The sequence below is a fragment of the Pristiophorus japonicus genome, chromosome 11 (genome assembly GCF_044704955.1).
Source record: "Pristiophorus japonicus isolate sPriJap1 chromosome 11, sPriJap1.hap1, whole genome shotgun sequence".
Classification (NCBI taxonomy): domain Eukaryota; kingdom Metazoa; phylum Chordata; class Chondrichthyes; family Pristiophoridae; genus Pristiophorus; species Pristiophorus japonicus.
This window is the reverse complement of record NC_091987.1, coordinates 137,996,616-138,010,598: the sequence shown is the minus strand read 5'-3', so window position 1 is coordinate 138,010,598 and position 13,983 is coordinate 137,996,616. Positions and strand designations below refer to the sequence as shown.

Genomic DNA, 13,983 nt, shown 5'->3' with positions numbered 1-13,983 from the left:
TGGGGGTTAGGGAGAAATCCGACGCCGTGATGGAGGGAGATTGCATACTGGGATGGAGGATAAATCATGGGCTGGGGGGGAAATAAGGAAATAGATCGCGGGTTGAGGTTTTAGCGATTGGGCCGAGGGGTCAGGCCGGTGGTGGGGGGGCGGTTAGAGATCAGGCCGAGGGGGGGGGGTAGAGAGTAGAGATCAGGCCGGGGGTAGAGATCAGGCCGGGGGAAGGGGCGCAGAGATCAGGCCGGGGGTAAAGATCAGGCCGGGGGTTGAGTTCAGGCCGGAGCTTGAAATCATGCTGGGGACGCGTTGATTGCAGCCTGCCTTCTTTAAATGTGGGGTTGGGAGGAGCAATCCTGCTCCTCCGGGCTCCAGTCAGGTATGTTGCTTCCCTACTTTGTTTCAGGCACTCCCGAGGACTGTCTCAGGGCAAACCAGTCTTGGAGAGGGGTCCTTAAACAGGTGTCAGGCCCCTTATTTGCATATGCAATGTATCTAACATCCAATAACTCCACATCCAAGGGGCAACTCTTGGTGTGTGAGGATGGACAATGGAAGTCAGCAAGCTATTCAATCAGGAGGAATCACATTTTGTCCTCACTAATTTATCAACAAATCTGTATATCAGTGCACAACTACTACATCACTATTCGATTTTATTTTGTAAGCTCCTGCCTGCAGAACACCATGCATGGTACACAGAAATTAACTTATAATCTTGTTCCCTCAATGAAATATAAACCAATTTACCTGCAAGTGACTAAGAATGTTCTTGTTTTTTCCTGCTTCTACTGCCTGTTGTTGTTGTTGTTGTGCTACTTCTTTAACTATCTGCGAGAGAGAAAGCTGTGTGCTTTGTCCAGCCATACCTCAAAAAGCAGAAAAATACAATACCATTAGTATGTGTCAATTACGTTAGCTCAGTTAAATTCTGCATCAGTGGCCTTAGCACACTGCATTGGTGAATAAGATATAAAGGGGTGAATTTCCTCGCCATTTTTAGTGCATTAGCGATGTTTAAACGGTTTAGGGAAAGTTCTTTAGTGAGGAAATTCGGGTGGGAGATGTTTCTGCCACTTTCGCCCCTTTGAAATGCTACCGCCTGAATTTCCTTTTGGTTTTTGAGTCTTGCTGTGATCTGCCTGCCAAGTCCACAGTAGCTTTATTTGCATTTGTCAGTGTAAGAGCCGTGGCGGAGTAGCTGCCAAGTTCCTGGGTTTGCACTACCAATAAACATAAGAAGAATATAAGAAATAGGAGCAGGCTTGGGCCATTTGGCCCCCTCTAGCCTGCTCCGCCATTCAATGAGATCATGGTTGATCTTCTACCTCAACTCCACTTGCCTGTACTATCCCCATTAAGAGCAGTGATTCCCCTAATATCCAAAACTCTATCGATCTCTGTCTTGAATATGGTCAACAACTGAGCTTCCACAGCCCTCTGGAGTAGAGAATTCCAAAGATTCACCACAGTCTGAGTGAAGAAATTTCTCCTCATCTCAGTCCTAAATGGCCGACCCCTTATTCTAAGACTGTGATCCCTGGTTCTAGACTCCCCAGCCAGGGGAAACATCCTCCCTGCATCTACTCTATCAAGCCCTGTAAGAATTTTGGCCCCTATTTTTGCCACGATTGTGCACCGTTTTTTGGTGTGAAATCCCATGCTTCCAACTTTCGCCAATGTGTGTACGCCGGCGCCAACCATGTGCGCCAGTTTACATTTTTTTGCCACAGACACAAGTGAAAATGGGCTCAGGCGACGTTTTTGTCAGTGCGGCGCACACTGTCAAAAAGCCCCGGAAAAAAAAACTGAATTTAAGGAAATCGGCGCGACGCACAAAAGGACATGAAGGCCAGGCAAAAGAAGACAAAAAAAGTACAAATGCATGGATTTTTTTTTGACAGGGTATTCTGAAAATAACTCGGAAAGTAATTTCCGAGTTTTTGGAGCAAAGCAATGTAAAATACAAAAGTATAATTTTTTCAGGAGGGAACTAAAATAACTTTGCTGGGTTCTTTTTCACCCAAATCGTGACTGTCCACCCTAACACAATCGTTGCTGACCGGGCTCCAGGCACGGGTCGAAGGAGTGACGGCCAGGCCGGATCGCAAGCTCGGCTGGACACAAGCACCAGAGCCCGGGCTGCTTTTGAAGCCGAGCATCGAGTTGTTGTGCTTGTGTCCGGCCGAGCTTGTGATCCTGCCTGGCCGGCACGCCTTCGACCCATGCCTCGAGCTCGATCAGCATCCGAAACAGGACGTTTTGTGCAATGGTACAGCAGCAAGCTAGAAATGACCATTTGTCACAAGTGACCCAAGATAATCACTGTACAAACAAATGCATGCGCAGATCAGGGTGTGGTCCGATCTAGGGCGTCACCCAGCCTTGTGGAGCAAAACGGAGAGGAAAAGTGTCAATGATTTAAGTAGTTATCTGCATAATAACAATAATCGGTGCAATTTTTAGCATGCCTGATGTGATAAGGGCATGGCATGCAGAGGCAACGAATATTTCTATGCCGATATCGGACAGCCAGATTGATGGTGAGGAGGCCTTGCCCTCAGTGAGTCCATAGGGAAAGGCGCTCGTACCTGCAACTGAGTGAGGCAGACTGCGTTCGCAGGCTGCGATTCAGAAAGGAGGTCATCGCTGAGATGTGCCAACTAATCAGGGCAGACACACGGCCAAGAAGTGGAAGGAGGACTGCCCTACCTGTAGAAGTAAAGGTAACAGTAGCATTTACCTTCTATGCTACGGGATCATTTCAAGCTTTAACTGGGGACGTATGCGCGATCTCGCAGCACGCCATCCATTGCTGCATTCGCCAGATGACTGCTGCACTGTATGCCAAAAGGGACCAGTCATGACTCTCTATGATCACACAGGCAATGAGAGACAGGGTTGTGGGAATCTCCAGACTTGCTGGCTTCCCCAGGGTACAGGGTGCCATTGACTGTACCCACATAGCCTTGAGAGCCATCTTGCAAGATTCCAAGTTTACCGCAACGGGAAAGGGTTCCACTTCCTAAATGTGTAGCTGGTATGCGACGATCTGCAGCGGATCATGGCAGTGGATGCCAAATATCCCAGTAGCATTCATGATGCTTTCATCCTATGTGAGAGCATTATATCTGCGATGTTTCAGGAGCTGCCAGAAGGGCAGAGCTGGTTGCTCGGGGACAAAGGTTACGGGCTCGCCACCTGGCTTATGACCCCCCGCCTACGCTAACCCCGCATTGAGGCAGAGTGTCAGTACAATATGTCCCACATAACGACATGGAGCATCATAGAGAGGACAATTGGCATTTTAAAGCTGCGTTTCCGATGCCTGGACCACTCTGGAGGCTACCTGCAATACTCCCCTCACCACGTCGCTCAGTTAACTCTCGTGTGCTGCATGCTGCACAACCTGGCCATCATGAGCGGACAGGTACTGGACGTTGAAGATCCTCCTGAGGGGAGAGGGAGGGATGAGGATTTGGAGGAAGCTGACGAGGAGGAGGAGGAGGAGGACCAGCAGCAGGAGGAGCAACCACCTCAAGCCGCAGGACAGTGGTGGAGGAGGGTGGGGCGACCAAGGCCAATGCTAGAGACTTGCGTCAGTGACTAATCCGTGAACGATTTTCTGCCTGAAGGCTAAATGGCGGCACGTTTGATTATAGTGTCGCACCATGTTGACTGTTTACACCTTTAATAATGTTATGTTGGTTTATGTCAGACAATTTCCCCATCAGCTGTCCTGACAGTGCATCAAGTGCATCCACCATTCCCTCCCTAATCTGCCCCGCCAGTGGTGGTCTTATTCTTCCAGACAGTGTTGCTATTTCTCCTGACAGTCTCGCAATTTCTACCCTCACCTCACCCATGGTGTCCAGGAGCGACTGAGTTAGCTGTATACTCTCCCCACTCATCCCAATGAGCTGTACCATGTCTACCGGCGCTTATAGTTCAGTTATCCTTTCCACCCTCTTTCGCTGTCTCCCACCTGTGCCTTGCTTTTCGACCCTATTGGACATCCCTCTCACAAGTGTGTGTTGCTGGACCATACTGGGACATGCATCCTGATCCATGGGCTCCACCAGCTGCAGGTCCAATATGACCATCTGATCAGTGGGGGGGGATCGTCCTGCTGGCCTTCATCCAGATCGTCCTGCTCAAAATCAGGAAACAATTCTGGACTCTCTTCTGGATGTCCTTCGGATGCTACTTCTGCTTGTTCTTCTGGATCACGTTCTGCCTCTTCCTGACATGTAGCTACTGTAAAACATATCGAAAACATCCATTAAAGCCTAGCTAGCCCATGCAGTATTTAACCAACCCACAGGGCAAATTGCAGGGCTTACTCCGTCTCTTGGACCTGGGTCCAGCATCCACATTGGTGGTGGATCTTCTCCGGTGAACTTTAATCAGACAGAGATCCTCTGTTCCAGCTGGCTCAATTGCAGCTTACTTGGTGAATCTCCACCAGTACGATTCTTGTGGTTCCTGATCTTTGTGTTCTTCAAATGCAAAGATGAAAATATAACTTTTTAAGAGAGGGTCCTTTTGTGTGGTGGACACACACAGACATTTACAAATGTAATTGCAGTGCATATTTACAAATTCTCCTAGGTCCTGCCACTTGTTTTTCAGCAGCCCGCCGATTCTCCGGGTGATGGCTACTGCATTCATTATCATAGGCACTCCCTCGAAATTGAGGAAGACTTGCTTCCACTCCAAAAGTGAGTTCTCAGGCGACTGAACAGTCCAATACAGGAATTATAGTCTCTGTCGCAGGTGGGTCAATCGTTGGAGGAAAGTGTGCGTGGGGAGTCTGGTTTGCCGCATGCTCCTTCCGCTGCCTGCACTTGTTTTCTGCATGCTCTCGGCAACGAGACTCGAGGTGCTCAGCGCCCTCCTGGATGCTCTTCCTCCACTTAGGGCGGTCTTTGGCCAGGGACTCCCAAGTGTCAGTGGGGATGTTGCAATTTATCAAGGAGGCTTGGAGAGTGTCCTTGAAACATTTCCTCTGCCCACCTGGGGCTTGCTTGCCATGTAGGAGTTCCGAGTAGAGTGTTTGCTTTGGGAGTCTTGTGTCCGGCATACGGACAATGTGGTCCGCCCAACGGAGCTGGTCGAGTGTGGTCAGTGCTTCGATCCTGGGGATGTTGGCCTGATCGAAAACACTGACATTGGTGCGTCTGTCCTCCCAGGGGATTTGCAGGATCTTGAGGAGGCATCGTTAGTGGTATTTCTTCAGCGATTTGAGGTGTATACTGTATATGGTCCATGTCTCTGAGCCTTACAGGAGGGCGGGTATCACTACAGCCCTGTAGATCATAAGCTTGGTGCCAGATTTAAGGGCCTGATCTTTGAACACTATCTTCCTCAGGCAGCCGAAGACTGCGCTGGTGCACTGGAGGCGGTGTTGAACTTCGTTATCAATGTCTGCCCTTGCTGATAATAGGCTCCCAAGGTACGGAAAGTGGTCCACGTTGTCCAGGGTCACGGCGTGGATCTTGATGACTGGGGTGGCAGTGCTGTGTGGCGGGATCAGATTGGTGGAGGACCTTTGTGTTACGGATGTTTAGTGTAAGGCCCATGCTTTCATACGCCTCGGTGAAGATGTTGACGATGACTTGGAGTTCAGCCTCTGAATGTGCGCAGACGCAGTGTTGTCTGCGTACTGTAGTTCGACAACAGAGGATGGGATGGTCTTGAATCTGGCCTGGAGGCGACGAAGGTTGAACAGGTTCCCTTTGGTGCTATAGTTTAGTTCCACTCCAGCGGGCAGCTTGTTGAGTGTGAGGTGGAGCATTGCAGCGAGGAAGATCGAGAAGAGGGTTGGCGCGATGACGCAGCCCTGCTTGACCCCGGTTCAGATGTTGATTGGGTCTGTGGTGGATCCGTTGGTCGGGATCACGGCTTGCATGCCATCGTGGAGCAGGCGGAGGATGGCGACAAACTTTTGGGGGCAACCGAAACAGAGGAGGACGCTACATAGTCCCTCGTGGTTAACAGTGTCAAAGGCCTTCGTAAGGTCAAAGGCGGCCATGTACAAGGGTTGATGCTGGTCCCTGCATTTCTCTTGCAGTTGTCGCGCCATAAAGATCACGTCCGTTGCACCCCGTAGTGGACGGAATCCGCACTGTGACTCCGGAAGGAGCTCCTCAGCCACAGGGAGAGGACGGTTGAGGAGGATTCTAGCGATGACTTTCCCAGTGGCTGACAACAGGGAGATTCCTTTGCAGTTGCCGCAGTCGGACATGCCCCCTTTTTTAAAGATTGTCATGATTACTGCATCTCTGAGATCTCCCGGCATGCTCCCCTCTTTCCAGATGCGAGAGATGAGGTCATGTATTCGTGCCAATCGTGCCTCTCCGCCATACTTTAGTGCTTCAGAGTGGATTCCATCCGGTCCCGATGCCTTGTTGTTCTTAAGCTGACGGATGGCCATTTCTACCTCGTACGGGGCTGGGTTTTTGCTGAAATGGTGGCAGGGAGCATGCTGCGGGATGTCAAAGGCAGAGTCTTGATTAAAGAGATCTTCGAAGTGCTCCTTCTTGCAGGTCCTGACTGCCTCGGTGTCCTTGATGAGTGTCTCCCTGTTCTTGGCCAGCAGTGAGGTGGGGCCTTGGGCCGTAGGTGGACTTGACTGCAGTGAAGAATCCTCGCACATCATGGTTGTCGGCCAGCTGCTGAATCTCCTGTGCTTTCTCCACCCACCATCTATTTTTCAGGTTGCGGGTTTTTTGTTGGACCTTGGCCTTAAGCCGCCAGTAAAGCTGCTTTGCTGCTCCAGAGTTGGATTGTTGTTTTAGGTTCATTTACTCTACAGCAGCTTCATCCCAATGTTGAGCCATTATAGCAGGTTTACTTTTTTTCGCTTTTCCCCCCCCGCCTCCCGAGTTGCCATTTATTCCTACGATCTCTTTTCTGACTGTTAATTAATCCTCAATCCATGCTAGCATGTCACTTCCAATCCCGTGAGACCTAATTTTGTTTAATAACCTCTTGTGTGGCACCTTATCGAATGCCTTCTGAAAATCCAAATACACCACATCCACTGGTCCCCCCTTATCGATTCTGCTCATTACAATGCACTCTGGGTAACTTAGACTGAGATTTAGAAGTTGCAGTTACGACCAGGATCACCTGATTTAGGAAGAAGTAAGCAGTGCCTGACATGGAAAAGACTGGAGATTCGGAATATAGATTTCTGTAGCTTCAATACGCTTTGTCGCGTCTTTTTTGCCATCTGCCTACAAACACCTGGGCAAGCTCCTCACAGGGGTAGACCACTGGCAGATGTCCGGACCCTGTGAGAAGCTACCTTCTTCCACCTACTACTTTCAAATAAATGAACATTCCTTCAAACCACTACCCAACATACCACATGACAACACAGCAGTCCGCTTTGCCCCAACATGACCATGGCAATCATCATCACCTGAGTGAAGACTTCAGCACCACATAATTGCCCCCTTTCCTATATGTCCCTAACCTCCATTAATAATAAAGAGCCATGTCAGTGCACATTCTATTTCATTGCAATGAACGCAATCAACCTACTCTTTCTTAACATTCTGCTTTTCCAGGGTGCTTACATGTGCCTTTGAATTTTTTTTCCTGTACTATTTCTAGGTCCCACCTGAAGGCCAGGATTGTCGAAGGTCGTTGCCTGCTCATTACAAAAAGCTCATGGGACGGAGGTGTCCCTTGTATCATGGCAACTTGTTCCTGGCAGGGAAGCACTGTTGGCTGCATTTCTGGTGCAAGCTCTTGATCAAACTACTCCCTAATGCCTCCCATGTTCAAGTGGACCAAATACACAACCTTAGTGTGCAGACTGTGTTGGGTGGATGGTGTAATCTTCAGCTCTCTCACACTGTGTTGGGTGGGTTGTTTAATCCCCAGCTCTCACTGTGTCGGGTGGATGGTATAATCTCCATCCTGCACTGGTGAGTATTTCTCCCTTTTTTTCAAAACTTGGGCACCATTTTAAATTAAGAGCGGTGATTACAGATTAAAAATGATACACAGATAATTGAAATTTCAAAACTTGAAAACCTTATTAGTTAAATAAAATATGACACAGATGGCAGGGCAGGCGATGTGTTGTAGTTGTAGCATGTGGGAGCTGGTGGACACCAGTGTGATCCACAGTGACCACATCTGCAGTAGGTGTTGGCTGCTTGAGGAACTTCGGCTCAGAGTTGATGAGCTGGAGTCCAAGCTTCAGACACCACAATACATCAGGGAGGGGGAGAGTTACTTGGACACCAGCAGGCAATCACACCCCTTTGGTTAAGTAATTCAAATTTGGTCTGTGGGCAGGGACAGGAGGGTGTGACTACGAGTAAGGCCAGTATGGAGATCCAGAACATAGCATTGGAAGAGCCTCAGCCTTTGCAATTGTCCAACAGGTACGAGGTTCTTGCTCCCTGTGTGGATGAGAGCAGGGACTGCATGGAGGATGAGCAAACTGGCCACAGCACCATGTACAGGGGGCAATTCAAGTTTGGGGAGTAAAAAGAAATGTAGTAGTGGCAGGGGACAGTATAGTCAGGGGGTTAGATGCTGTTCTCTGCAGCCGAGAGTGTGAGTCCCAAAGGCTGTGTTGCCTGCCTGGAGCCAGGATTAAGGACATCTCCTCTGGGCTGGAGAAGAACTTGGAGTGTGAGGAAAAAAATCTAGTTGTCGTGGTCCACATAGGTACCAATGACATAGGTAGGACAAAGAAAGAAGTTCTGGTGAGGGAGTATGAGCAGCTAGGAGCTAAATTAAATAGCAGAACCACAGAGGTAATAATCTCTGGATTACTACCTGAGCCACGAGCAAATTTGTATAGAGTAAATAAGATTAGAGAGATGAACGCATTGCTCAAAGATTGGTGTGGGAGAAATGGATTTCAATTCATGGGACATTGGAACCAGTATTGGGATAAGTGGGAGCTGTTCCGTCGGGACGGGCTTCACTTGAACCAGTCTGGGACCAGTGTCCTAGCGAATCGAATAACTGGGGTTGTAGAAAGGGCTTTAAACTAAATAGTGTGGGGAGGAGGTTCAGGTAAACGGAAATGTAAAAAGAGAAAGGAGAAGGCAATAGTGTAGGGTAGCGATAGGGGTAATGATAACCAGAGTGTGACAGGAAGGGACAGACTGGACAAACATAATAGTGCATCAGAAAATGGGATTAGAATATGGAAAAGATAAAAAGACAACATTAAAAGGTCTTCATCTGAATACACGCAGCATTCGCAACAAGATAGTTGAGTTGATGGCATCAAAAGAAATAAATGGGTATGATCTGATAGTCATTACAGAGACGTGTTTGCAAGGTGATCAAGGCTGGGAACTGAATATTCAGTGGTATTTGACATTTCGGAAGGATAGGCAGAAAGGAAAAGGAGGTGGGGTAGCTCTGTTAATAAAGGATGAGATCAGTGCAGTTGAGAGAAATAATATTGGCTCAGAAGATCAAGATGTTGAATCAGTTTGGATGGAGATAAGAAATAATAAGGGAAAGAACTCACTGGTGGAAGTCGTCTATAGGCCCCCTAACAGTCGCTTCACTGTTGGACAGAGTATAAATCAACAAATAATGGAGACTTGTAAGAAAGGTACTGGAATAATCATGGGCGATTTTAATCTTCATATTGATTGGACAAATCAAATTGGCAAAAATTGCCTTGAGGACAAGTTCATAGGGTCTATTCGGGATGGTTGCTTAGAGCAATACATTGTGGAACCAACCATGGAGCAAGCTATTTTAGATCTGGTAATGTGTAATGAGACAGGATTAATTAATAATCTCATAGTAAAGGATCCTCTAGGGAAGAGTGATCATAGCATGTTAGAATTTCAAATTCAGTTTGAGGGGATGAGAAAGTTGGGTTTCAAACTAGTATCCTGAACTTAAATAAAGGCAATTACAAAGGTATGAAGGCAGAGTCGGCTAAAGTGGACTGGGAAAATAGATTAAAGGGTAAGATGGTAGATAAGCAGTGGCAGACATTTAAGGAGATATCTCATAACTCTCATGAAATATATATTCCTGTGAGAGAAGGATGAACCATCCATGGCTAACTAAGGAAGTAAAGTAAGGTATCAAATTGAAAACAAAGGCATACAATGTTGCAAAGATTAGTGGCAGGCCAGAAGATTGGGAAATTTTCAGAAATCTGCAAAGGACAACTAAAAAAAATAATAAAGTGAGAGAAGATAGATTATGAGAGTAAAGTAGCAAGAAATATAAAAACAGTCAGAGCTTCTACCGCTATATAAAAAGGAACAGAGTAGCTAAAGTAAACATTGGTCCCTTAGAGGAAGAGACTGGGGAATTAATAATGAGAAACAGGGAAATGGCAGAGACTTTGAACAAATATTTTATATCGACCTTAATAGTAGAAGACACTAAAAGCATCTCAATAATAGATAATCAAGAGGCTATAGGGAGGGGGCAACTTAAAACAATCACTACCACTAGAAAAAAAAGTACTAGGCAAATTAATGGGACTAACGGTGGACATGTCCCCTGGACCAGATGGCCTGCATCCTAGGATCTTAAAAGAAATAGCTGCAGAGATAGTGGATGCATTGGTTGTAATTTACCAAAATTCCCTGGATTCTGGAGAGATCCCAGCGGATTGGAAAACCACAAATGTAACGCCCCTCTTTAATACAGAAAGCAGGAAACTATAGACCAGTTAGCGTAACATCTGTCATTGGAAAAATGCTGGAGTCCATTATTAAGGAAGTGTAGTAGGACATTTAGAAAATCATAATACAGTCAAGCAGAGTCAACATGGTTTTAGGAAGTGAGAAATCATGTTTGATAAATTTGCTGGAATTCTTTGTGGATGTAACGAGCAGGGTGGGTAAAGGAGAACCAGTGGATGTGGTGTATTTGGATTTCCAGAAGGCATTCAATAAGGTGCCACATAAAAGGCTACTGCACAAGATAAGAGCTCACGGGATTGGGGGTAATATATTAGCATGGATAGAGGATTGGCTAACTAACAGAAAACAGAGAGTCGGGATAGATGGTTCATTTTTCGGTTGGCAAACTGTAACTTAGTGGGGTGGCACAGGGATCAGTGCGGGGGCCTCATCTATTTACAATCTATATTCATGACTTAGATGAAGGGACATAGTGTAATGTAGCCAAATTTGCTGATGATACAAAGATAGGTGGGAAAGCAAGTTGTGAGGAGGACACAAAGAAACTGCAACGAGATATAGGCCCCTATTTTCCCCAATCAAAAATTATGGCATCCACTTACCTGTATGCTCGTTTCTTTCAACACCGTAAGTGGCAACAAAAAAAACCCGGTCGTTTCTGGTAAACAAAACCTAAATGTAGCGCCAGCGCTACCGGAGTCCATCTCGGGGGGGGCGGAACTAACAGTGTGCGCCTAAAATGCACTGCGCATGCACTTAAAAAAAGAACAACTCAGTGCGCATGAAACAAAAACTGCAATACATTTTTCTTAAAAGGTTCAATTTTGTATCTATGTATCAATTTTGCTTAGTTTATGTAATCAATGCTCTGCTCTATTAAAATTATGCAAAAAAACTAATGTATTTATAGTAAAACAGCAACAATCTGTTTTGGATACAAGAGCTGATCATGAATATAAGGCTTCATCCAACAGCAGAGCACATGTAAGTATTGTTTCCTTCTTAACCTGATGGTTTCTACATATCAAGTAAGATCTGTTGTGAAAATATAAAACTAGCTGGCAAGCTCTTTTGAATGTGATTTTTTAACACCCGCCAGATTTCCCGAAACATTTTGAAAAATAGTAGGTCAGAAGGTGAAGCAAATTAGGCTGCATTCAATGGACTGGAGTATTGATTGTAGCAGGGGAGCTCTGCACACCCAATCCCTTAACTTTCCCATTACAAAACATTGATCTGGTCAGGTTACAGAAAACACTTCACGTGACTTATGCGAGTTTCTAAGCGACTTCAAGGCGCTGCTCGTAATTGTATCATTTTACTTTTGACCCGAATCTAAATTTCAGTCCCGACGTTGAACGCATTCACGAATCTGAAAACGGAACGAATTTAAAGCTAGTCGGCACTGCCTGGCATGTCATGTGCACTGTCTGCTCAGACTCTATATCTGATTCGTCATCTTACATTCTGACTTTAGATCTTTCCTGTCGCAATCATTGTAACACTGCCATCGTGTATAAACTTGTAGAAAGACATCCATATTAAACCTTCAAAGGCTGCAATTTACATCATGCCCAAAACACATGGGGGAAAAAAATCTGTTTTTTATTTCCTTTCATATTGTTGAGACAACTCTTCCTCTGAGCATAGTACCGTGATCTAACCCAAGTATAAGGGATAGTACATATGCGTCCGTCTTTCTGAAAGCAAATAACTCTCCATCTCACAAAGATTTGCGAATGGAGGACCTTCGGCCAGGGATAGGAGAGGGCCAGCGCTGAGTTATGTAAGTGTCGGTAAGGATATTTCCAACGGTATTTCATGTGTCTGTGCGCGGTTTCAAAAAAAAATGTTGTTGGAGAAAGTGGCCTTATTGGCCAAAAAGGATGCGTAACCTGCTTTTTAGCGTACACCAGCGCCAGAATATATGGTGCCAAGCATTATGGCGCTGGTAGTCAGTGCCGGCGCCCCAACATTGGGTAAACTTTTAACTGACCTTCAATGCTAGAAAAATCACTGGGTGCCGATTTCAAAAGAGGTGCCATAGATAGGCTAAGTGAGTGGGCAAAAATTTGGCAGATGAGAGTATAATGTGGGAAAATGTGAGGTTATCCACTTTGGTAGGAAAAATAAAAAAGCAATTTATTATTAAAATGGAGCGGTTACAAAATGCTGTGGTACAGAGGGATCTGGGGGTCCTTGTACATGAAACACAAAGTCAGCATGCAGATACAACAAGTAATTAGGAAGGCAAATGGAATGTTGGCCTTTAATGCAAGAGGGATGGGGTATAAAAGTAGGGAAGTCCTGCTACAACTATACAGGGTGTTAGTGAGATCACACCTGGAGTACTGCGTACAGTTTTTGTCTCCTTATTTCAAAACAAAGAAAACGGGGGCACTTGTTTGAAAGTTTTTGGAGTGTCCCCCCCACCCCTCTTTAATCAGGGGGCACTTGATTTAATTGTTTAATTGTCTTACATAAGAACATAAGAATTAGGAACAGGAGTAGGCCATCTTGCCCCTCGAGCCTGCTCCGCCATTCAACAAGATCATGGTTGATCTGGCCATGGACTCAGCTCCACTTACCCGCCCGCTCCCCATAACCCTTAATTCCCTTATTAGTTAAATACAATGGGTCTTCAACCCAAAAGAGTTGTCTCCTTATTTAAGGAGGGATATACTTGCATTGGAGGCAGTTCAGAGAAGGTTCACTAGGTTGATTCCCAAGATGAAGGGGTTGTCATATGAAGAAAGGTTGAGCCTATACTCATTGGAGTTTAGAAAAATGAGAGGTGATCTTATTGAAACATATAAGATTATGAGGGGGCTTGCCAGGGTAGTGCAGAGAAGATTTTTCCCTTGTGGGGGAATCTAGAACTATGGGACATAGTTTCAGAATAAGGGGACACCCATTTAAAATGGAGATGAGGAGGAATTTCTTCTGAGGGTCGTGAATCTGTGGAATTCTCTACCCAATAGAGCTGTGGAGGCTGGGTCATTCAATACCTTTAAGATGGAGAGGGGCAGAGTTTTGAACGATAAGGGAGTTAAGGGTTTTGGAAAGTGTGCAGGGAAGTGGAGTTGAGGCCAAGATTAGATCAGCCATGTTATTGAATGGCAGAGCAGGCTCGAGGGACCAAATGGTCTAAGCCTGATCCAATTACTTATATTTATCCTCACTGTGTTGGATAAGTAATGTAACATAAGGCGGTAACTCTTGCGTGGGTAGTGTAATCTCCAGTTTTCATTCATTCACTGTGTGGGTGTATGTGTAATATCCAGCCCGTACACACTCACGGTGTTGGGTCGGTTGTGTAATCTCC

At 46.0% G+C, this 13,983-nt stretch overlaps 1 protein-coding gene across 2 annotated transcripts in view; it reads right to left on the bottom strand.

Moving 5' to 3' along the window:
- The window catches only part of LOC139275856 (coiled-coil domain-containing protein 122), a 214,165-nt gene that overhangs the window by 122,495 nt on the left and 77,687 nt on the right, over nt 1–13,983 (bottom strand). For both annotated transcript variants that reach the window (XM_070893063.1, XM_070893064.1), the window contains exon 2: nt 748–866. In XM_070893063.1, the coding sequence (XP_070749164.1) occupies nt 748–864 (117 nt within the window). In that variant the 5' untranslated portion in view covers nt 865–866. The remainder of the gene's footprint in view (nt 1–747; nt 867–13,983) is intronic.